Raw genomic sequence first — 26048 nt, 5'->3', positions numbered from 1 at the left:
TTCCAATTTACAATGTTATGTTATATAGCATTTAGTGCTATTGAAAGTAGGCACACTACATGCATGGTGCCTACCATAAAGTATAACAACAAGATATTTTCCCATGAAAACATGAGCTCATGGGTTTTTTTAACAATCAAAGGAAAACCTGACCCCGCCAAGGATGTACAGGTCATGACAACTCCAAAGAATCAAGGCAAGCAATGAAACAATATCAATATACAATGTCAAGAAGCAGTACTATGTACTAGGAATGAAGAAGACTAGGTGCACTTATCGTTAATGATGGTGTGTTAATTTATTACCACCAATTACTAATTTAACAAGAATGGTAGTAATTTATTTGATTTGCTAGTTGACTTGTGGTTTTGCATTAACTTATTTGTGGACATTTATTTGATATTTGTACATATACGATTAAGTTTGTATTGGTAAAATAATTTATTATGGGTTTGGTTTAATTATAAATGACATTTTGACATGAAGATTCACATAGAGTTGATCATTATCTATGCTTTACCCATATTCGGTGATGCGTGGCTATTTTTTTAACCGCAAAGCATTAGACTATGTATAGTTGATATACTTTTTGTTTTTGCTATGTTGATACCACTTTAGAGTATTCAAGTTTGTATATCTTTTGATGTGCAAGGAATTTTGGTAAAAAAACTTCCAATGGCCGAGTAAACCATTTTTTCTTGAATAGTTCCTTCTATGAGGATTGATTTACAAGAATTCACCCTTAAAGGTATGTTGGACATCATTATGTCTCAATGATTTTCTATTTCTTTGATGTTTGGTGTTGAGAGGTCCGTATTATATTCTAACACCTGAAACGTTTGTCTTAAAACCAGAAAGGTTGAAGAAACTTGAGTATCAAATGTTAATATGAATAACTTTATAGGAGAACTTTAATTTGTCACACCTCCAAGAGCTTCTTAGTGAAAAGTTGTATGCATATATAACATATAAGGTAATAGGTTCTTGAAATCTCATTAAATATTTTATTTGTTTTCTTTTTCCGAAGGTACTAAAGAATTGGTTGAGGAGACATGGTGCAATGAGGATGAAATGCTTTTCATATAGATGCATGATTTTAATATAAATGTTTTAGGATTTTTTAATTATGACTATGTTTTTAGACAATGATACATCTGTAAGGAAAAAGAGCATGCATCGAAGAGGAGCTAGAAGGTGATCGAAACTCTGCTTATTTCTATGCAAAAGCAAGAATCCAACAATCCAAATATTTTATTGAGGAGATTAAGACAGAGGAAGGCATCATTCTACAAAAGCAAAGCCTCATCAAGGAGTACATGGTACAAGCCTATATAGCCAAGTTTGAAGTCATATAACATATAAGGTAATAGGTCCTTGAAATCTCATTAAATATTTTATTGTTTTTTTTTTCGAAGGTACTAAAGAATTGGTTGAGGAGACATGGTGCAATGAGGATGAAATGTTTTTTCATATAGATGCATGATTTTAATATAAATTTTTTAGGATTTTTTAATTATGACTATGTTTTTAGACAATGATACATCTGTAAGGAAAAAAAAGAGCATGCATCGAAGAGGAGCTAGAAGGTGATCGAAACTCTACTTATTTCCATGCAAAAAAAAGAATCCGACAATCCAAATATTTTATTGAGGAGATTAAGACAGAGGAAGGCATCATTCTGCAAGAGCAAAGTCTCATCAAGGAGTACATGGTACAAGCCTATAAAGCCAAGTTTGAAGTCATATAACATATAAAGGTAATAGGTCCTTGAAATATCATTAAATATTTTATTTGTTTTTTTTTCCGAAGGTACTAAAGAATTGGTTGAGGAGACATGGTGCAATGAGGATGAAATGCTTTTCATATAGATGCATGATTTTAATTTAAATATTTTAGGATTTTTTAATTATGACTCTGTTTTTAGACAATGATACATCTGTAAGTGGAAATTATCGAGTAATTGGAGATGAAAAAGAAGACCCTAAATTTTGTGAACAATGTGGAGTCGAATTTGTTGATTCTCGGGTACGAAGATATCAAATGGTCCCTAAAACGGACTATGTAATGTACTTTATCTGTAGGGTTACAAGCGGGCATTTTACCAGAGGTTTCTATTGTATCAATCTACCCCTATGTGATTCCTGTTGAAGTATATACTCGGGGGTGGGTGTAGGGTAGCTCTCTTAGGGTGTCCACGTTAGTTTTTTACTCACGAAAAATTAAGAGAAAAAAAAGAATATTACTAACTTACTTCTCTAAAACATATTCCTTTTGAGCCTTGAAAAAAAAACCGTTCGGTTAAACCCTACACCGGAACTCTCTCAATCTTCGCCGGTTACTTTGAACTTCAAATTTCTCTCTTCAACCTCATTAGACTCTAGGGGTTTGGTGAGGAATTTTTCAGGTGAGATCTTTTGCTCTTTTACAGTTTTTATTGATTGCTTGAGAAACTTACACTACAAAAGTCTCCATCCACCGTGCCTTAACAATAATTCTTGAAACTTAAAACCATCAAACAATTTTAAGCAACTATAATCGTGCCTTTTCAAGCTAACACCAACATATATAATGGATTTATTATTGTGAGTTCTTACATGATTCCCCTGCATTCTCTTAAAAATATGATTTCTTCCTTCCTCTTACAAGTTTTTCCTTTGTTCATTGGTTAATTCCTTTGTTCTTTTGGCTTAAATTAATTAAAGTTGGCAATTTGGCATTGTATGGAGTAGACATTCTTTGGATTCTGCTTCAAGTTTCCTTTGAAGAACCCAAATAGAGTGTAGTAAGACTCAAACCCAAGTCTTATATGTGGCACTACAACACTAATCCATAAAACCTCGAAAGAACCATCCTTCCGTCATCCAAGACCTTCCCACCAAGCACCTTCAAACAATAATCAAGGAATTCTTAAGACCCCAATCTACATGTGGCACCCTTCAGAGCACGCCATGGCACCCAGCAAGACCCGCTAGCTACTTGGAGCACTTTGATCATGAATTGTTGTACACGTAGAATGTGTTCTCTTGTCTAGTTGGGAGAGGAGAGATGAGAGAGAGAGAGAAGTTGGGAGGCCGGAGCGTACAAAGGATTTTTCTGTATCAAAGTTTTTTTTTTTTTGGTTTAAATCGTAGTGTTTTTTAGGTTTAGCTTTGATCAGAGTTTCTAACTTTTGGGTTTCCAATTCTTAAGTAGTTTGGGGGTTAATGTTGTTTTCGATTTTAAGTGGGACACCTAAGTTTTATAAGTTGTTCGCCAGTTTTTTTTTCGTTTTTTTCGTGAGTAAACAGGGTACTTAAAATTTGCAAACGTGGACACCCTCATAACAGAAAGCAAAAGGGACTTCTATTATATATATATAAAGACTAGTAGTTACAAATTTAATAGTACTTATTTGGAAAACTTAAAAATAACCTTAATTTTGGATCTAACCTTTATCGGGTTGGACGGGGGTATGTCCATAATTGGCCCAATAGTTTCAGACAATATTTAAACAGAGAGTGACTCTCAAAGACAAAAATGCCGAAAAAGTAACTCTCAAGGACATCTTTTTATTTTTGTAACTCACAAGGATCCGGTAGGTGAAAAGTCAAGTATACCCTTAACGCGAAATAAAAAACAAAACGGGTAAATAAAATGTCAAGTATACCCCTATCGCGAAAATAATTAACGTCCCTACCCCGGACAAAAACGACCCAAGGTATTTAGTATGAAGGTGTATTTAGTATGAACATTGAATGTTTATAGTCCTTGGTATGAATATTAAAAAATTTGGGTGTTCATACATGAACATTCAATGTTCATAGTCCTGGTATGAACATTGATTAGGTATGAACATTCAATGTTTATAGTCCTTTAGGTATGAACATTCGATGTTCACAAATCTTCGGTCTTTTGGGTATGAACATTCAATGTTCATAGTCCTTTTGTATGAACATTTAATGTTCATACATTATATAAGGTACATTCACTTATTTGGATATGAACAATCATTGTTTATACACCGTGAGAAGGTATGAGCACTCATTGTTCACAAGAAAATGACAAAAGGATAAAATCGGAAATATTTCATTTTAAACGGGTCATTTGTCCTTAAAGGGTTATTTTCACGAAAGGTATAGGCTGGTATTTTAAAAAATATAAAAAGGCGGGCTAACTTATTTTGTCCTTGAAGGTTACTAATTTTGAAATAATGGGTTCGTGAGTTACTTTTCTCCAAAATTTGTCCTTGTGAGTTACTCACAAAAACCCGTGTCCTCTAGATTTCATTTTCCCTAAAATTGGGCATTGGGACCAATTTCTTGATATTTAAATTCTAAGAGCATCTCTAGGTGGTGGTAGCATACTCTTCAAATTTGAAGAATGCTACCACAAAATTTGAACCAACTCTAGGTGGTCCAAATTCGCGGGTCGCGAAAATTTATTGGGGACCCATCCTTGGCCAAGCGATTTCAATAATGTCGTCTTTGTGTTTTATTTAATGTCTACGACGATGGGACTTTTGTCATTTTACAATTTTTTTCAACGATTCACTCTAGTTAGTAGGAAAAAATGAGACGAATCCGTCTATAATAACCAAAACACGATGGAGTGGTGGCGGTGAGGAAGAAGAAAAAGTGCATACATTTGGGATAATCCCGCTGGTGATCTAGATGATGAACCAACCACTTCCTGAAGCTGGAAATCAAGGAGCCGAGGTCGACGATCCATTGTCGCTTCAATATCGAAAAGTCGATTTTGAATTTCTACCGGAGGCTATTGATTCGACCATCTTAGGTAGTGTCTAAGAGGTTTCATGAAAGGCATGTCTCAAGAGTTGTTCTTGAACAACAGTGTATGTATTTTAATTTCATAAATTTAGTAGTAGTAGTTAATTTTAGTAGTTCAAACAACACGATATTTTTTATTTTTATTTTTTAATTTTAGTTTCATTTTTGCATTACATCGAGGATGTGTTATGTATCGGGGGTTCGGTGCACTCCACGCGCTTTTAGGGCGTGGTGGGATGATATTAAGAAAGTCGGGTGCACTTGACCATGTTAGAGATGCAATTTTAGCGACTCCTTTTGCTCATCTAGTTGACATCCCTTACAATAAGACATTCGGGAGTTATTAATGGTTTAGTTGAGAGATGGTGGGATAGTACACATACTTTTCACTTCCCTCGGGGAGAGTTGGGCTTCACTCCATTAGATTTTTGCATGATATCTGGTTTGAGTATAGGATTAGGTAATCCGTTGAGATCAGAATCAATTCCGAGTTGTGCCCAAATGATGACTTTTCTTCCCTTTTCCGACCGAGGAGTTTGGTCGGGTGTTGGATTTCGGTATCAAGGCTGCATACATTACTCCGTTGACTACTTGATTGAGATTGCGGTTTTGATAGATTATTTGTCACTTGATTAGATGATGGTCAAACACATGTTGATGAGTATGTAAGAGCTTTCTCGTATGTATTTGATGGGTGTCTTCTTTTTTCCTTCGGTCATTCCACGATTAATTTGGGATATCTAGCTAACTTTGAGCACTTGTATGAGTGGGCGGTATTGATTTTGGTGGAGCCATATATTGTCATTTGTTGCGTTGTTGTTTAGATAGGGCGCCTCGACATCTTGGTGTTGGAGTCCCCGGATGGGAGGGTTTGTCATTCTCTTTAGAGGTATGGTTTTATGAGTATTTTCGTCGCAAATCCTATCCTCACGAGTATACCGATGAGAGGCCTAGGCTCGGCTTGGCACGGACCTTGTCGGCCGTCGACCGTTGTGAGATCGGGCCATAACATAACCCGTCCGAACCCAGCATTGAGCTTACCACGGGCTTTCCTATTGTTTGGAGGCCTGGAGGACATCCGCGCACATCGGCGCTGAATGACGTAGATATGCATTGTTCATTTCTCATAGGAGGATGGTATTCACTTGTGGGAGTGATATGGAGTGGTATTTAGGGGATAGATGTTACGGCATGTACCACACCATACTTTGGTATCCCTCCGATCCGCTACCCATGTATCGAGGCTAAGGACATGACCTTAGAGCAAGTCATCGAGAGTAACGTGCATTGGACTTGCTGTTCCCGACCTAGTTACATTTGCAGACTTATGAGCGGTACTACCGTTCTTGGTTCGGGTGTGTCTATTGGTCATTTGCTTGTAGGTCGTACAGCAACATTCATCGGTTAGCAATTTGGGTGTCGGGCGTGAATTCCAGATTGAAAGATCGTCACGGCCGCGTTTCAGCATGGACGTGCACACATTTGTTCCAAACCGGATCCCCCCTACCGAGTGGCCTTGGGTTTTCAGTTTGAGCGATCCGAGTGGCGGGGCGATTTACCGACCCATTTCTTCTAAACGGCGATAACAGGTTAGAGCGACCTTGGACATCTATCTCTCGGTAATTATTTTTATTGGTTTTGTTTTATTATTTTGGTTTATTATGAAAATGTCAAAAATTATTAATGAATAATTATTTCGGGGATGACCTACGCATGAGATATGAGACAAGCATTTGTGTAAATGATGGCTTTGCGGCTCCTCGGTATTCGCTTCTGATGTTGAGAGAGAGAGAGACTTCTTTCCTGTGCTCATGTGGATTATGACGTTTTGCAACCAGATTGATGAGTTCTGAGCTCTGATTGATCGCATGGGTGAGTTCATCACGGCATGGAATGCATCGGAGAGTTCAGCACAAGGACAGTCGAGGAGGAGTTCACGGCAGAGGAGGCGTATGTAGGATAGTCTAGGAGGTTGTTGTATAACGATTATTATTATGTTGTGTGATTTAGAATTGTTCATTTGATCATTTTGATATGTTGTGTCATTATTATTATGTTGTGTGATATGTTGTGTGGTTATTATTATGTTGTGTGATTCATATGTGTTTACTTCATTTGATTTAGCAAATGAATTACAATTTTTATTAATAGAACGACAACTAATACATGATTGCAAACACATAAAATAAAAATAAATAAATAAAATATAACTATTACATATCACCCCTTTATTACATACTACTAGAGTTACTCTAATTATATAATAAATAAATAAAAGATTACAACAATCAATGTCGGTCACCCCCTAATGCTCCATAGATGCTCGACAAGGTCGCTTTTAAGTCTATCATGCATAGTCTTTGATTGAACTCGTAGGAGTCCCTTCAATGTAGTGTTCGAAAGTAGGTGGAATCTGTGGTTGCCCATACGGATCGGGAATGTACCTCCTCATTTCATAATTTTTATTCTTAGCTCCGATTACCATATTGTGCAATATGATACATGCTCTCATAAAGCATACCCATTGTCTCCACATGCCATAATTTGCAAGCTTTTGCCAAAATACTAAATTTAGCTTTGCAAAACCCCAAAAGCTCTTTCAATATCTTTTCTTGCAGCTTCTTTGCATCGTTGAACCACTTCGTCTTTAAGAGCATTAGGGTTTGAAATTGTTTGTATAAATGCCGCGATAGTCGGGATAGATACCATCGCCTAAATAATAACCCATATTATAGTTATGCTGATTTACATCAAAAGAAATAGGTGGAGAAGTACCATTGATCACATGCTCAAATATCGGCGAAGTTGTCCAACACGTTGATGTCATTTTGATGATCGGCATCCCAAAGAAAGAATGCCATATCCACAAGTCTTCGGTTGCAATGCTCCGGGAATAATAGATGGTTTTCGAATCGACCAATCGTAAGCACCTTGCCATCAGTTGGACAATTATGCCATTCCCAATGCATACAATCAATGCTTCCCAACATACCCGCCATCCACGTGTGGTAGAATGTCAAGCAAAAGCAAAGCGTTCAGATCCGCAATATTTGGCCTTCGAAGTAAGACCGAACCGTATAATTTGATAATTGCATCACGAAATGCATCAACGCCTGGTTTCCACTTTGCTCGGAAATGTATAATTGATCGTCAAGTTGATCGGACACCGTGCCATAACCAAGAATACGCGAATTGCGACCACCTTGACGGAGGATCTATACCGGGTTTACCCGGCATTGTTAACTTTAAATTTTGAAAAACTTAAAATGAGTTTGAATATCGTTGAAGATGTGAACAAATAAAGATTTTTCATCTGGCCGTTTGAAATCCTCTTCGGAAAGCCGGGGACGATCGACGAAGTAGTTGTTCTTCAAGATTTCCAAAGTCGAGCATATTTTCTATGTTTAATTTTTCGACCCTTCTTTGAACCACCATGTGGTGCCTTTCGAGCATGTCTTTGTGCTTGTGCAAGTACAGCCAAAGTGTGTTTCATAAGAGGCATGGCATTAACAAATTCTTCATCAAGACTATCTTCTTCATTTGGAGGAGATGAAGAAGAAACGACGATGAAGATGAAGATGAAGATGAAGACTTAAGCGGAAATATCTCATATACTTCATGATCCATTTTTTGATAATGTGTGTGTTGTTTGTTAAGGATTGATGTGAAATGGTTGAGTTGTTTGATACAAATGTTTGAGTTGAGTGTGTGTAAAATGAAGAAGGAGATGAGTGTAGATATAGAAGGTAGAAATCAGGCCGTTTTTTGCCCCTTTTTTGCCCGTTGGAGCACGCGACATTAGAGTGGCGGCGAAGAGTAGTGGCGGCGACGGTGTGGTAATGGCGGCGCTTGGTTAATGGTCAAAGTCAATAAAGAGTTGGCTGACATTAGTAATGGCGCGACGACATTATTATTTTTCGCATCCGCGATCCAAATTGCCAAATTTGCGAACAAGAATGCCGGAGCGGTGATGCGACCACGAATGCGACCACCTAGAGTTGGAATTCCGGGAAATTCCGACGCATTTCTTCAAATTTGAAGAATGCGACCATAGATACGTCCACCTAGAGATGCTCTAAGTCTCTATCTTATCGGTTCGGATTCAATCGGGCTTCGGCCAGGCCCGACCATTGACAGCCCTATTTTTAAATTTTAATCCTTTACTACAGACAGAAGGATAAATTGGTAACTAAAATTCCCTTAAATAAGAAAACAGCCGCGAAAAAATTCGCAAAAGCTTCTCTGAGAAACTTGATCAAACAGTTTCCGATAAAATGGAAATCGACCCAGAAGATCTTTTCCGTGACGACGAAGACGACCCAGAAAACCAATTTCTTCTTCAGGTTGTTTTCTATCACCTTCCTCATTTCCATCTTTACATTTATTATATTTTTTTAAAATTTTTTTTTACAGGGAAGAGATTATAATAAAGAGATGATAGTTTACTTGATCGATGCTTCTCCTAAAATGTTCACTCTCATTCCTAAATCAGTTCAGTTTACTCTTCTTCACTCTTTTACTACACACTCTTTACCATTAATTTAAATTTTACTTAAAGATCACTTGTTTTTATTGTTTCTAGGATGGACAAGAAGAGAATCATTTTAGTATTGCTGTTAATTGTATTTGTCAGTCATTGAAGACACAAATTATTGGTAGATCTTATGATGAGGTGGCAATATGTTTTTATAACACTGTAAGTTTTTTTTTTAATCTTTTGTGTAAGTTTGTTACTGTAAAACTTCCAAATGGTTTAAATGTTGTATGTTTGTTATTACACATTTGCAGAGGGAGAAGAAAAATTTGCAAGATTTGAGTGGTGTGTATGTGTTTAATGTTGCAGAAAGAGAGGATCTTGACAATCCGACAGCAAGGCTTATTAAAGAGTTTGATTCGATAGAGGGTAAGTTGTAATGTGTCTTTTGTACTCTTATGCTTTTACACTATAGGAAGATGCTGTAATTTTGCTTCTGAAGTTCAGTAGATAACAAACTGGTGGTTCTCTGATTTAAGAGAGCAGTTTTACTGACGTTTTTATCTGATGTATACTTGGACCTGGTCAGTCACTGCTGTAATTTTAGCAAAATAACTATGGATAACATTTTGTTGTGTCACATTTTAAACTTTTCCAAATCCTCCTTGTACATACTCGATGAGAAGCTAAATAACTTGGATACACCATATTTTTAAAGTAATCTGTGTTGGACACACGACACACGGATATATTGTATGCGATATTTTAGTACTTTTAAGTCTTTAATGTGTCGGATTCGGATACACATACACGTGTTGATGTGACTTAGATGAGAAGATAATGCTGCTTAATCAATATGAAACGCGTCTGATAATTCAGATGTTTGCATGTGGCAGAAACTTTTATGAAGGCAATTGGGAGTCAATATGGAATTATATCTGGGTCTCGTGAGAATTCCCTTTACAATGCTCTTTGGGCGGCACAAGCACTTTTAAGAAAGGGGTAATGGTTCAGTTATCATCTACATATGAGGTTACATGTGTATGAGTTGGAGTTTAACTTGTGAGTTATGACTGATACTTTTGGTTCCAGGTCTGCAAAAACCTCAGATAAACGGATGCTCCTGTTCACAAATGAGGACGATCCTTTTGGGAGTATTAGAGGGGGGACTAAAGCAGATATGATTAGGACAACACTGCAACGGGCAAAAGTAGTTGATACATACCATTGTTTTAGCTTCCGATTTAAAAATTATGACATTTATATTGTTGTTACAACTGTTTTGTTTTTAGGATGCACAAGATCTTGGCATATCAGTTGAACTTCTTCCACTAAGTCGGCCTGACGAGGAGTTTGGTGTATCTACATTCTATGCAGTATGTCTAAACCATCTCAAATGTGTTTTTTAACTTGGGGTTTAGATATCTACGAACCATCATTTACTCTTAAATTTATCTATTTCAGGACTTAATTGGATTGGAGGGTGAAGACCTCGCTCTATTCATTCCTTCAGCCGGAGAAAGGTGACCGTTTCTGTACAAGTGGGTCATTTCTCATATGACTGTTTCACTGCTTCTGTACAAGTGAGTTATGATTTATACTGTTTTCAGATTGGAAGATATGAAAGATCAGTTGAGAAAGCGAATGTTCAAGAAGCGTAAAGTCAGAAGAATCACTTTCTCATTGGTTAATGGTGTATCGATAGAAGTGAATACATATGCTTTGATTCGTCCAACACTTCCTGGTATATGCATCACCATAATTTTCTTAAAGCTCTCCATGATTTTGGTTGATCTCCGAGTCATTCATAAATATGTATTTTGTCCTTGCAGGTGCAGTTACGTGGCTTGATTCTGTTACTAATCTTCCTTTAAAGGTTAGTATCTCTTAGTCTTTCTTCACACTGAATAATTACTTGTGCTTTCTTTGGTTATTAAACGAATCATCCTGTAATAGGCCACAACACTTGCAAAACCTAATTGTGACAACCTTGTTAAAATTGTATTGCATTTCTACTCAAGTGTTGGATTGGTTGTCTGCAGACTGAAAGGTCTTTCATTTGAATGCGGACACTGGAGTGTTAATGGAGGAACCGAAAACAAGATTTCAAATTTATAAAGGGTATATACATTTGTGTTGATTGAGCTTCCCCTTTTCTCATTTTAGCTACACTATGTTTGTCTCTCTATTTGTTCTTTTCAATCTCATCCTTCTTTTATTTAGTTATATCTTGGATAAAGTTTAGCAGTAAAATATTTGACCCAGGATATTATTTTGTTTTTGTTAGTAACCACTGCTTTTATAATCATTGAGGGAACAAGGTGGCGGGAAGCCATTGCTCAACCTCCCATAAATTCGAAAACTCCTTTACTTTACCAGTAATTAGCTATGAAATATCAATCTCATCACCAAAAGTTATCAATTTTTTTTAACTACTGGATCCCTCATATATACTCTCCAATCCCCAAACCTAGCATTGAATCCTATTGTTGCCCAACTGGCCAATTTTGTTACCACAAAACAGTCTAAAAGCTACTTTCACACTATGTTACTTTGATTCCTTCTATGACCCATTTTCCCCTCTTGCTTACTTTAAGTCTGATTAGTGCGACTTATTTTATTTCAGGGAGAACATTAAATTTTCGACAGAGGAGCTAACTCAAATAAAAAGAGTTTCGACGGGGCACCTTCGGCTTTTGGGATTCAAGCCATTAAGTTGCTTAAAGGATTACTATAATTTGAAGCCATCAACGTTTATTTTCCCTAGTGATGATGTAAGTTGTTTTGTAATTGCACAATATTAATCAGTTCGTAGTGATAGATCAAATTTTGTGTCCATGTTTCATGACAATCTTATGTTATTTAAGTTCCTTTAATATGGTCATTACTTGTCAATTTCTTTACCAAACTTCTTTTGTTTAGTTGGGAGGTAAACTACTATTCACTCATGACTATGGTCATCTACGTTTTAGACATTGCTGACTCATTTGTATTATTACTTGATCATCAGATTAATTTTTTTTTTGGCCATTTGACTACTCAGTTTCGCTAATTGTATGCTGGTTTATAGTTATCTCAGTTTCTGATAGTAGTGGTGATCTAAGTTGCATGGTTATGGCTATGAGCGTTGCAGACCGACAAATTGGAAAAATTTGGAAGAGTTGGTTTATCTTAGTTATATGAAGTTACGTATTGCACCAGCAGTAGTATCATTTAATGGTTTGAGAATATTCAGGTTTATAATTTTTTGACAACGTTCATGGTTGCAATGGTAAAAAAAAAAGTGAACGTAGGATTGGATACTTCAATTAGAAAAAAAGGCCCTGCGGAAAACGTTAGATATATTGTAACAAAAGGTATTTTTGGATCTTTCGCGATCAGATGTGACTCATTTTTAGGCAGTGGTGTAGTGAGAGTCTTTGAGTGGTTTGTAGCTGTTCTCTTTGCTGTTTTCTCTTTGTATCTTGTGCGGTATTTGTATCGTATTATGTTACATGGACACACCCTATTTTGAAAATAATCCGTGTCCAATACATGTCCACGTATCTGTGTCAAACACAAGACACACACATATTGTATGTTATATATCTCTACTTTTGGTATTTCGCCATGTTGGACACTTCGTATCTGTGTCAATGTAACTTAGGATATCTTCCTGCTACTCCCTTCTTTCTTTTGTTTGAGCATATAATACTATTCTATGTTTACCTAAAGAAAAAAATAAAAGAAAGAAAAGAACCTGAATTACATTGACATGGTACGTGTATCTGCATCCAACATGTTTAGATGTTTAGATGCTGCATTAGGTATTTGGTATCGAAACTAGATGATTGGGTAGACAGATACATAAGCATGAAAATAAATAATGGACAAAATTTTTTGTATGTAGTTGGCTACTTCTATTTATATTTCTTTAAACAACTATTCAAAATGAGAAAAATAAATGATTCTAATATCATTTTTATATGCTAAAAACTGTTAAGAGTCTGTGTCACCATGTATTACCGAATCTTAGATCTTTCTCTCATACTGGTTGGGTGGTAACCATGAACACATGATGCTAGTAAATAAAATTCAGAAATACTAAATTCTTCCATGAGCCTAGAACAACGTTAAGCTACACTGGTCTCAATTCCATTGTTTTTATCTGTGATTGTGTCATAGGCACATATAAAAGGTTTTGACTTGTTCAGAGCAAGTTTGAAAGCATGTTTTGGCCTACCCATGGTTAATTCTCCCTTACTTTCTGTTTGGCTATTAAATGCAGGAGATATTTGGAAGTACTTCCATATTTATTGCTCTACATAGGTCGATGGTACGACTTGAACGGTGGGTTTTTCACTCTTCATTTATTTATTTATCTGTCAGCTGGAAGTATATCTCTTCTCTTTTCTGTTTGTATCAAGTGTTTGATTCCTAATTGATGTATCACTTTCTGTTTGTTTTTCTTTTTACCGTTTTGGCTTAGGGATGACGGGTGAGTATGTGATCCAAAATTGTCGATTTGAGAGTTTCAAGTAAAGTTCTTGTGCAGTTGAACCAGTATGTTTGAGATGTAGGAAAACCTATGTGTGGGGATTGTAACCTCTGTAGTTTCATGTTGGATTGCACATTGTTAGTTTGTAATTGCAGACATAAGGGGGGTAAAGCCTCGGGATAGAAGTCCGTACTAGAGATCATCTCCATCTTCTTGTGTGTTCATGCTATATGATTTTCATATATAGTTATAGAGAATGTATCATCTTGAAGGCTTAAGTTCAGCTTTCATTGGTTTGATTATTTTTCAATAGTCTCAATGTTTAGTCTCCTCCAGCACAATGAGCTGCAAAAGCTCCCCTTTGTAAAGAACGAGGGATGATTGGCTGAGGCGTACTTCGCAACAACGAGCAGCAATAATTTGTTTCTGCAGTTTCGAGTACGCATGGGTGTGGGTTAAGAAGTTAGTCTAGGAGAACAGAATTGATCTTGCCAGACGTATTTAATTTAAAGTGTAAAACATAATAGAGCTTAGGGACACAAAAAAATTTAGTGATAAAGATTGAACGATGAATTTATGGGTTTTATCACTTTTATGTGAACGTAAATACTTTTTCGCTTTATATCTAGGGGTGGAATTTGAGCCGAGTAGCTTGGGCTCGGTTCGGGCTTGGCTCAAGCTCGTTCAGTTAACTAAATGAGCCAAGCTTGAGCCCATATTATAGCTCGCTTAATAAACGAGCAGGGTGAAGCTCGGCTCAATAAGCTCAAATACCATCATCACAGTGTAAAATAGCCGAGCTACTCGGGATTGGCTCAGACTCGGCTCATTTAAGCTCAGCTTGGACTCGTTCATATAATATATGAGCTAAGCTTGAGCCTATATTAAAGCTCGTTTAAATAAACGAGTTGAGCCGAGCTTAGTGAAACTCGGCTCGATTAGCTCGAATTCCACCCCTAATTATATCATATATCACCAGTACCATTTTAGCATCTCACCAGCTGATGTAAATTGTAATAAATACTTGATGGAAATTTCAGGTTTGCGCTGGCCTTTTTTGGTAGTTCAAGCCATCCTCAATTGGTCGCCCTTGTTGCCCAGGTAAGCTCCTATATATACTAGTTTTTTATTTATAGCTATATGAATACAAAACCACTGGCTTCACCCTACAAGATGAATCAAGTTTGACAAAACATAATGCTTCAACCTGACAGTCTTTAACTAATAATTTGAACATTTCATGTAAATATAAAATCAGCCGAGATGAATCTTCTTTTTTTCTTACTTACACAGTGTTTGTAAAACAACAATATGGTAATGCGACTGTCTTCAGCAAGTCCATAGAGATTATCTTTTATTTTAGATTGAACACCTCTAAATATGCTTTGTGTTGGATAGAAGTTGCTGATCCTACTTAAACATAACAGGATGAAATAAGTAGTTCCAGTGGTCAAGTTGAACCTCCTGGAATGAACATGATATATCTCCCCGTATTCTGACGATGTTAGGCACATTGAAGAGGTAAGAAGATTTTTGGTTTGGATGGAGGTCAACTCTGTCATGGTTAATTAATTCTCAAGAAATTTTTAATTTGTTTAGGTCCATGCTGCTGTTGGTTCTGCAGCACCTCGAGCTACAGAAGATCAAATTCAGAAAGCTACTGCATTAATGAAACGCGATGTAGACTTAAAGGAATTCTCAGTTTGCCAGTTTGCCAATCCTGGTAATTTATCTCTAACTGATGCAACTCTTTACTCTGTCATGGAAACACCCTATCTTGAGTGGATGTACAGAACCATTTTTTTTTTCATTACTTGTATATGCATGTTTAAGCTTGTGAAGTCGTTTCATCCTGTGAAATTTGTCATTTCATACTATTTCCTCTTGAAGTGCAAATAGTGACTAACCAACATCTTCCTAGTGCCAAGATATTTAGACAATATAAATAAGTAGAAAGGTGTTATTATTATGTGAAGGTCTATGTGATACTAGTCCTGCTAAAGGAACTGGGAATCATTGAAAATAAAATCTGTGGTTTGAGCACAGTGATGACCAACCGACACGTCTTGTTTCAGCCTTGCAGAGACACTATGCAGTATTACAGGCCTTGGCTCTTGATGAAGATGAGATGCCAGAGCTGAAAGATGAAACTCTTCCAGATGAACAAGGAATGGCGAGGTAGAAGCAAAATATATGTATCATTACTTCGGTTTGTTTGCATGTGACAAAAATAATCTGTTGGAGTGCTTGCAGATCAGGGGTGGTTAATGCACTGGAGGAATTTAAGGTTTCAGTGTTTGGTGAAAATTATGATCAGGAGGAAGCGGATGCTCTCTCATCAAAAACCGAAAGTGATGCTGCCAAAAAGCGCAAGGCAATCCATGAGAATGCAGCCAAGGAGTCTGAACAGTATGACTGGGCCGAACTTGCTGACAGTGGAAAGGTAATGTCAGATATAGCCTTTTTTCTGTTCTATTTGGGGATTTACGTATTTATCCACCTACTTAATTATTCAGTGAACATTAATGGTCTTTGTGGATGCATGGTTGCAGCTGAAGGACTTGACTGTGGTGGAGTTGAAGTATTATCTAACAGCACATAGTCTACCTCTTACTGGTAAAAAGGAAATCTTGATCAGCAGAATTTTAACTCACTTGGGCAAGTAAACGTATCCCGAATTGAAAAATCATATATAATGTAGATACTGTAAGCTAGTAGGAATGTTTTGCAGTTGCATTATTTCTGTATGTTTCAGTGTCTGACAGATGGGGTAGTGTTTTAATAGATACATCGTGCACAGCAAAACCTCTAGTCTATATCAGTAGCCATCAGTCCATCAACACATGGCACGTTTTGCTCTGAAAGATGGGTATTGTTTGTTTTAAACTTTTAATAGATACATATTTTTGCTCTGAAGACCTTTTGCTTCCTGGAATATATTTACTGAAATTACTTACAGTCAGCATTATAAATTCCATTTGATGCAAACTACAGTTTTTCTTTCTCAAGGACCATGTGAGTGCAGAATGAAATTTTAGTTGTGAAAAAAGGATAATCTAAATTCATTATTTGCTTTGAGGAGTACATGGTGGCTTGGTACTACATGAAATAGCAAACTTTTGTTGCTTCTCTTGCTCAGTAGATAAATTGTCTTCTCTTATATTGGCAATTTCTCTTGCATTCCTTTGATCCATGCGTCTTCTTCAGTTGTCACATTGAAACGTGTGAAAATTTTCAAGCAGTTGACTCAAGAGGGCTTGTCGATTAAGCAGTTTGCCTAATCAAGGTACGCTACAATTACTGATTGTACAGTCATGACTACTAAAACCAGCAAGCTTCAGGAGAGGTTCATCTTTGCTCTTGTTAAATCGTCATCCTGTTCGTTTTGATCTGTCACGATGTCCAGTATGACCACCTTCCCTTTGTCTTGGGGAATGACTTCTTTACATTTCTTAAGAATCGTGATGCATTCTTTATCGTGCCAATTATGGAGCATAAACTGCAATAGCATGGGAAAGCCTACTGCCTAAGAAGTTAAAAATTGTTCTAAACCAATATTAAAGGTAAAGATGATTGATCTAGACAACTTCCGTGACAGTTTCTCTCTATTAACATTAAAAAGGAATTGGGAATTGGAAAAGATGAGTTCTTTTAGATGGAAAATAGTCCTCAGAAAACAAGAACATCTTGAAATGATAACATAAATACCTTCAGAAAAATGGCATCCGCTGGGGGAATGAATTTGAACATGTCACCTCCGACCATTTCCACTCCTGGCAATTGCGCCGAGGCAGCAATGACATGGGGTAGATCAAAGACAGTACACTTTATGTGAGGAAAAACCTTGACAATATAGCTCATGGTCATGCCGACACCACCACCAATGTCGACCATAGACGTATTACCATTCAAGAGTTTATCACAGCATTGAACAAATACTGGCATCACCAGTATTGTATCAGACACCATGGCATCATTGATAACTTGGCTCATTCCAGCATTCTCCCCAGCTAATTCCCATACACTCTTCCCATGAACTCTTTCAAAAGGTGTTGGACCACCAGCGGGCGAAGTACAACAACCGCTTAATTCATGCAGCCAACCATCAGTAACTTGGACAATTCTGTTAAAGAAAATGTCTCATCATTTCCTTCAACAACATAAATGGTTAAGAGGTTCATGTGAACTAAGTATCTAAGCAAACGATACAAGTTATTGGACTTAATGGACACTACACTAAGGTTGGAGATGTTGCTAATATTGAGAGAGCTATAGGTTTGCTATCTTTGTTGTTGCTAAAATGACATCAAAGAGATTTAGTTCAGCAGCACATTTGAGGACTACTGAGTCTACAATGCGACACATATGGTTCAATATTTGAGCATGGCTTTTCATATCTTGCGTTTGTTCTTCCTTTTGGATCTGCATTATCTCCTTGCAAGTAAGAGAATTAGATGAAAATTTTTAGCACACAACAGCACATTTTTATCAAATGGACCGGACCTGATATGGACCAGAACGAGAATTGATCATATGAGAAGGAATACCAGCAGCAGACACGCTCATAACTGGGACAGTAAAATAAGCCTGCATCATGATCCGTTGTTGTAAAGTTTCCAGCGTAGCACCAGCTTCAATAAGATCTTTCACCACTGAATCATAATAGCTCTTTAGTTTCTTCAACATGCACGCATACTTCAGCCTCAACCACTTTAACTTCAAAATCCTCACTATGTAAAATCCATTATTTTTCTTCTTACCGCCCTAAAGGTATTGCTTTTACTTATACTTTTCTTTTTCTAGCTCTTTGGAAAAATGAGCTCTTTCATGACTTGGTGATGCGGTTTTCATGGTTGTTAAGAGTGCTTTCTTCTTCTACAGCCATGGGATGTGGAGAGAGACAGGGGGACGGAATGAATGAGCTTTGAGTGCTCTAGAGTATATATCTTTACTACGTAACAAGTCATAAATAAAAGTTGACCACAAAATGGAAGAATCCTCATTATGCATACATTGATACTATGCAAGTCAATGTGTATAAAACTATAGACGGACAACTCTCTCACATTGTAATTTTGCACATGCTCCATTGAAAGTGAGGGCTTGAATGTGAAACACCAGCCCAATCCAGTTGGAAAGCCCGGCCCAATCCATTTTGAAACACTATGCGCTGAGTGTTGGACGAACATTCTTAGCCAAATTCAAAAATTCAAAAAAAGTGATAAAGATTCATTTATACAACTTTTCTAATCATATTTAGAAAACCACTATCAAACATTTTCATAAAGGCAACAATATCTCTCGGTAGCATCTCAAAAATATAACGGGACATTTACTTAACAAAGATAGTGAGACATTTACTTATATTGTTATTTATCAGAAATGCTACATTTCTACATATCAAATAACAACACCACAGATAATATATTTTATTTTCGACAAATACTTTAGCTGATCCGAGAGTTCTACTTAATATTTTATAATAACATTCAAAACAACAATTATAGCATTTATCGAATGAATCTTTATCGAAATATCACAAAAATAATAAGAAAATGTTGCATAACAAATTATAGCATTTCAAATAACACAATTACGACATTTAACAAACAATATAACATAATTGTCTGAAGAGTAACTTGTAATCGTTAGCCTTTAACAATACTAGGTAACACACCAAGAAATATCAAGTGCATGTCCCAATCATTAATAAATTTCTCATCTTAACGTTTAAACAGTTACATAAATCTATGCCAATAAAAACATAAATTAATCGTATTCAAATAAAATAGCATTTACTATATAGATTGCTATGAAATTAAGATTCTATGTTCTTCATGAAAATTGTGTTTAACGATTTTTTGAAAACCTCAACCTTTCTACTACGACTAGTATCATCCAGATTAGATTTTGTAAAATTAGTATTAGAATCGAAAGAGGTTTTTGAATCGGTAAAACATTTATTTTGTAAAACATTTTTTCAAACCCTAACTTTTTCTCTAAAATTCACTGATTTTTTATTTTATAAAAACGGATTCATTTTGATATACAAATATATCAAAAGAAAAATAAAAACCATAATATATAAGAGTTTTCCTAACCCGTAATACGATATCATAATTAATGGTGGAAGAAAATTATACTAGTAATTCCTGCTAAACCTGATAAAAAAAAAGTTATGGAGAACAAAAGGTGTAGGGATAGGTAGGTATAGATCACGGATACAATAAACTAAACACTCGGAACTAAATATCCAAAACCCCGTTCGGACTCCTCCTTTCCACAGACTTTTTCTCATATTAAATGATCTCTTTAAATCTTTGAAAATACTATCTCCATCATTCTCCTTTATATTATTAAATGGAGTTAGGATAAAAGTAAACATACCAGATACTACAACTGATGATTCAGTCTTCTTCATAAAAGCTGTGTTCAAGGATTTTCTGAAGACCTCAGCATTTCTACTGTGACTCGGATTTGATTGTGTCACATTTAGAAGTGGAATCGCCAACATTCTTAAAAAAGATGGTTTTTGAATCGGAACTAAACATTTTTTGTAAAACATAACAAACTAGAATGCTCACACTGAAAAATATAACGGGACATTTACTTAACAAATATAGTGAAACATTTACTTATGTTGTTATTTCTAAAAAATGCTATATTGCTACATATCAAATAACAACACCACACATAACATATTTTATTTTCGACAATTACTTTAGTTGATTTGAGAGTTTCTACTTAATATTTTATAATAACATTCAAAACAACAATTATAACATTTATTGAAAGAATTTTTACCGAAACATCACAAAAATAGTTAGAATATGTTGCATAACAAATTATCAAATTATAGTGAGGGAGGTATGTGGCGAAAAAAAATATTTTGGTTGGAACGTCTCATTTACAACCTCCTTTCTTTCTCAACCAAACCCAACTCTCTCTCTCCCACCACAAACCCACAAAATATATATTATAGAATATTTTGGTGATATTTCATATATATCCACCGAATATAGTACCCTTATTTTTCCGATATATATCGATATAAAAGTTTAACGATATAATCGATATATCGATATTTACGATATATATCGTTTGACTTTTTGACTATTTTTTAATATAAACGATAAATTTTTTTCGATATATTTCCGATATTTCGAATATTTCCGATATATCCGATATTTCCGATATTTTAAATAGTTTGGACTGATCACCAAAAAAAAAATATATATCCGATATTTCCGATATATCCGATATATATCGGTTTTTGGGTACACCGATATATTTATCGATATCGATATTTTGAACCTTGCTTGCAGTTATCTAGTAGCATTTCAAATAACACATTTACGACATTTAACAAACAATATAACATAATTGTCTGAAGAGTAACGTGTAAAACGATTACTAGGTAACACACCAAGAATGGCAAGAAATATCACGTGTATGTCCCAACCATTAATAAATTTCTCATCTTAGCGTTTAAACAGTTACATAAATCTATGCCAATAAAAACACGTATTCAAATAAAATAGCATTTACTATATAGATTGCTATGAAATTAAGATTCTATGTTCTTCATGAAAGTTGTGTTTAACGATTTTCACCTCATACGGCTCCTTTCCTTTCTGTGCATAATGATAATAATCCATGGAATTAAAGGAATTAAAATGAAATATTCTCATTATAAACTGAGGGGGGCTAGCGTTTTTACAATAAATATCTAGTCAACGAGCTTTTTTCTTAACACCAAGCTCGTTGGTGCTAGATTGATGCTGATACTTGTTAAAGATCAGTGAGGTAAGACTTGCATGCCAATGGCAATCCTAATTTGGTCTGATTTTTTAAAGTTTTTAATTCAACTTGCTCTTATATATTAATTTGATTCCAAAATTCCAACTTTCTAAAAATGGCTAAAACGAGGTTTCATTTTGAAAGCTGATATGTCTGATTATTTGTGTGAAGGATTAACTCATTTCAGTTGCATACAGATTGGATAATCAGAGTTCATACGACGTTTACTTATGATCTATAAATTACCATCTATTTAAACTGAATCTCAAGTGCTCCTTTTGCACATTATAACTGAATAAGGTTGTGAATATGCTGTTAGAAAGGGTGCAAGGAGCCACCGAGACCAAGGTGTACTTCTGATTATAGTGGCTAAAATGAGGTGGCTCCTGGAGACTAATCATAGTGAAAACAGTGGCAAGTTGTCGTTCTCAAAGGCGGCCCCAAGGCGTTAGATGAGAAACCTAACGCTTTGCTCCTTGCCTCGTCCCTGACAACAAACTTCTGATAGCTAAATAGGGCTCCTAGAATTTGTTAAGGCAATTGAAAGGTTAACCAGTGAATGAACGCCAGTTCCAAGACAGAAGTTTACCTAGTAATTGGCACCCTCGTGTAATAATCTACCATTTTCTTGCGTAGCATCCAAGACAACTTATGGGTTCAGCTAGTATGAAAACGAATAGTGAGCATGCAGTATTTTATATGCTATCCACAGGCAATTAGCAAAAAAGGTGGATACTTCCTTGAAGCTCCAGTTTCCGGTAGCAAAAAACCTACTGAAGATGGACAACTTGTTATTCTTGCTGCTGGGGAGAAGGGAAGTCAATACAGGCCTAAAGTTTCACTTGCATTACATTTCTAGGATATGATATCCTGTAGTGTTCTCTTCTTACCTGGTGCTACTGCAGTCACTGTACGAGGAAGCAATCCCTGCTTTTGATGTCATGGGAAAGAAGTCTTTCTATTTAGGGGAAGTTGGGAATGGAGCAAAAATGAAACTCGTGAATATGATCATGGGCAGGTAATGTTTCTCTTCAAAACAAAACATATTGTGACTATTACATAGAAGCTAGCGAGTAGCATACTCTTTGGTTGGATTTGTACGTAGATTATGGATTAGTGATATTCCATCATTAATAGGGGTGTAAATGGGTCGAGTTGGGTCAGGTTCGTGTCGTGTTATATTCGGGTCACGTGTTAGGAGAGCAAACCCAAACTCGACCCAATTACTAATCGTGTCGAGTTTATCAAATCCAAACCCAACCCGTATGTATAACGGGTTACCCAACGGGTGACCTGCTAAGCTAGTGAGTCAATTTCGGATCAGTTTCGGATTGGGTTTACACATAAACTGTATACAAAATATTTAATATTTCACAATTTTATTTACCAAAAATATATATCTAAAAAAAATATATTAATTCTAAAAAAATACCCATAATTCAATTACATATCTATGAAAATAAAATAATGAAACATATTTTTATCAGATGAATCAATATGACGGCTGATCATTTTCCTTTAGTCGTTTATTTTAGGTTGTTGGAACGATGAGATCTAAAAAAATAAGAAAACATATCTTAATTGGAAGTCGCAATAGCTAATAAAAAGCTTCTCTGGGAAACTTGATCAAACAGAGGAGCTAACTCAAATAAAAAGAGTTTCGACGGGGCACCTTCGGCTTTTGGGATTCAAGCCATTAAGTTGCTTAAAGGATTACTATAATTTGAAGCCATCAACGTTTATTTCCCCTAGTGATGTTGTTAGTTGTTTTGTAATTATATTGCACAATATTAATCAGTTCATAGTGATAGATCAAATTTTGTGTCCATGTTTCATGACAATCTACGTTTTAGACGTTGCTTACTCATTTGTATTATTAGTTGATCATCAGATTAACTTTTTTTTTTTGGCCATTTGACTACTCAGTTTCGCTAATTGTATGCTGGTTTATAGTTATCTCAGTTTCTGATAGTAGTGGTGATCTAAGTTGCATGGTTATGGCTTGGTTTATGATCGTTGCAGAATGACAAATTGGAAAAATTTGGAAGAGTTGGTTTATCTTAGTTATATGAAGTTACATATTGCACCAGCAGTAGTATCATTTAATGGTTTGAGAATATTCAGGTTTATAATGTTTTGACAACGTTCAGGGTTGCAATGGTAAAAAAAAAAGTGAATGTAGGATTGGATACTTCAATTAGAAAAAAGGCCTTGCGGAAAACGTTAGATATATTGTAACAAAAGGTATTTTTGGATCTTTCGCGATCAGATGTGACTCATTTTTAGGCAGTGGTGTAGTGAGAGTCTTTGAGTGGTTTGTAGCTGTTCTCTTTGCTGTTTTCTCTTTGTATCTTGCGCGGTATTTGTATCGTATTATGTTACACGGACACACTCTATTTTGAAAATAATCCGTGGACATGCCCGTGTCCAATACATGTCCACGTATCTGTGTCAAACACGAGACACACACATATTGTATGTTATATATCTCTACTTTTGGTATTTCGTCATGTTGGACACTTCGTATCCGTGTCAATGTAACTTAGGATATCTTCCTGTTACTCCTTTCTTTCTTTTGTTTGAGCATATAATACTATTCTATGTTTACCTAAAGAAAAAAATAAAAGAAAGAAAAGAACCTGAATTACATTGACATGGTACATGTATCCGCATCCAACATGTTTAGATGTTTAGATGCTGCATTAGGTATTTGGTATTGAAACTTGATGATTGGGTAGACAGATACATAAGCGTGAAAAATAATGGACAAATTTTTTTGTATGGAGTTGGCTACTTCTATTTATATTGCTTTAAACAACTATTTAAAATGAGAAAAATAAATGATTCTAATGACATTTTTATATGCTAAAAACTGTTAAGAGTCTGTGTCACCATGTATTACCGAATCTTAGATCTTTCTCTCATACTGGTTGGGTGCTAACCACGAACACATGAAGCTAGTAAATAAAATTCAGAAATACTAAGTTCTTCCATGATCCTAGAACAGCATTAAGCTACACTGGTCTCAATTCCATTGTTTTTATCTGTGATTGTGTCATAGGTACATGTCAAAGGTTTTGACTTGTTCAGAGTAAGTTTGGAAGCATGTTTGGGCCTACCCATGGTAATTCTCCCTTACTTTCTGTGTGGCTATTAAATGCAGGAGATATTTGGAAGTATTTCCATATTTATTGCTCTACATAGGTCGATGGTATGACTTGAACGGTGGGTTTTTTACTATTCATTTAAATTGTCGATTTGAGAGTTTCAAGTAAAGTTCTTGTGCAGTTGAACCAGTGTATGTTTGAGATGTAGGAAAACCTATGTGTGGGGATTGTAACCTCTGTAGTTTCATGTTGAATTGGGCATTGTTAGTTTGTAATTGCAGACATAAGGGGGTAAATCCTCGGGATAGAAGTCCGTACTAGAGATCATTTCCATCTTCTTGTGTGTTCATGCTATATGATTTTCTGTAAAATTTTAGCTATATATAGTTATAGAGAATGTATCATCTTGAAGGCTTAAGTTGAGCTTTCATTGGTTTGATTTTTTTTCAATAGCCTCATTGTTTAGTCTCCTCCAGCACAATGTGCTGCAAAAGCTCTCCTTTGTAAAGAACGAGGGATGATTGGCTGAGGCGTACTTCGCAACAACGAGCAGCAATAATTTGTTTCTGCAGTTTTGAGTACACTTGGGTGTGGGTTAAGAAGTTAGTCTAGGAGAACAGAATTGATCTTGCCAGACGTATTTAATTTAAAGTGTAAAACATAATAGAGCTCAGGGACACAAAAAAATTTAGTGATAACGATTGAACAATGAAAATACTTTTTGGCTTTATATCATATATCAGCAGTACCATTTTAGCATCTCTTACTTTGTGCATCTCATCAGCTGATGTAAATTGTAGTAAATACTTGATGGAAATTTCAGGTTTGCGCTGGCCTTTTTGGTAGTTCAAGCCATACTCAATTGGTCGTCCTTGTTGCCCAGGTAAGCTCCTATATATACTAGGTTTTTATTTATAGCTGTATGAATACAAAACCACTGGCTTCACCCTACAAGATGAATCAAGTTTGACAAAACATAACGCTTCAACCTGGCAGTCTTTAACTAACTATTTGAACATATCATATAAATATATAATCAGCCGAGATGAATCTTCTCGTTTTTCTTACTTACACAATGTTTGTAAAACAACAATATGGTACGACTGTCTTCAGCAAGTCCATAGAGATTATCTTTTATTTTAGATTGAACACCTCTAAATATGCTTTGTGTTGGATAGAAGTTGCTGATCCTACTTCAACATAACAGGATGAAATAAGTAGTTCCAGTGGTCAAGTTGAACCTCCTGGAATGCACATGATATATCTCCCGTATTCTGACGATGTTAGGCACATTGAAGAGGTAAGAAGATTTTTGGTTTGGATGGAGGTCAACTCTGTCATGGTTAATTAATTCTCAAGAACTTTTTAATTTGTTTAGGTCCATGCTGCTGTTGGTTCTGCAGCACCCTGAGCTACAGAAGATC

The 26048-nt window shown here is 35.8% G+C and overlaps 2 protein-coding genes and 1 pseudogene across 18 annotated transcripts; 2 read left to right on the top strand and 1 right to left on the bottom strand.

Moving 5' to 3' along the window:
- Positions 1–8947: 8947 nt before the first annotated feature.
- LOC147500689 (ATP-dependent DNA helicase 2 subunit KU70-like) lies at positions 8948–16633 on the top strand. The gene is given in 21 exon segments (XM_086562307.1): positions 8948–9109; positions 9180–9257; positions 9349–9462; positions 9555–9669; positions 10137–10242; positions 10333–10450; positions 10533–10616; positions 10705–10763; positions 10851–10984; positions 11073–11116; positions 11283–11298; positions 11301–11361; positions 11867–12014; positions 13508–13569; positions 14758–14818; positions 15145–15204; positions 15206–15238; positions 15317–15440; positions 15793–15895; positions 15971–16160; positions 16270–16633. Coding segments are annotated over 21 exon segments (1893 nt in total). The 5' UTR covers positions 8948–9040; the 3' UTR covers positions 16384–16633.
- A 127-nt stretch (positions 16634–16760) lies between these two features.
- On the bottom strand, positions 16761–18290 carry LOC147500688 (scoulerine-9-O-methyltransferase 2-like; annotated as a pseudogene). Its single transcript, XR_015196476.1, has 2 exons — positions 17426–18290; positions 16761–17216 (listed from the first exon to the last, which is right to left on the bottom strand). The product of XR_015196476.1 is annotated as a scoulerine-9-O-methyltransferase 2-like (transcript).
- Positions 18291–21254: 2964 nt separating this feature from the next.
- On the top strand, positions 21255–26047 carry LOC147500687 (glyoxylate/succinic semialdehyde reductase 1-like). Of its 16 annotated transcripts, none has more exons than XM_086562309.1 (5): positions 21456–21523; positions 22154–22331; positions 22423–22535; positions 25448–25507; positions 25803–25924. In XM_086562309.1, exons 2-5 carry the CDS (start codon positions 22203–22205, stop codon positions 25810–25812), a joined length of 312 nt encoding a protein of 103 aa, XP_086418435.1. In that variant the 5' UTR covers positions 21456–21523; positions 22154–22202; the 3' UTR covers positions 25813–25924. The 16 variants fall into 16 exon arrangements, 1 of the variants encoding a protein (XP_086418435.1); XR_015196479.1 differs by lacking the exons at positions 21456–21523; positions 22154–22331; positions 22423–22535 and adding exons at positions 22559–23276; positions 24579–24742; positions 26003–26047 and having other exon boundaries at positions 25832–25924; XR_015196483.1 differs by lacking the exons at positions 21456–21523; positions 22154–22331; positions 22423–22535 and adding exons at positions 22562–23276; positions 24579–24641; positions 26003–26047 and having other exon boundaries at positions 25832–25924.
- Position 26048: the final 1 nt, after the last annotated feature.

Source organism: Coptis chinensis, chromosome 5 (genome assembly GCF_015680905.1).
Source record: "Coptis chinensis isolate HL-2020 chromosome 5, ASM1568090v1, whole genome shotgun sequence".
In the NCBI taxonomy this organism is placed as follows: Eukaryota; Viridiplantae; Streptophyta; class Magnoliopsida; order Ranunculales; family Ranunculaceae; genus Coptis; species Coptis chinensis.
The sequence above is the reverse complement of the archived record's forward strand: the minus strand, read 5'-3'. Positions and strand labels throughout refer to the sequence as shown.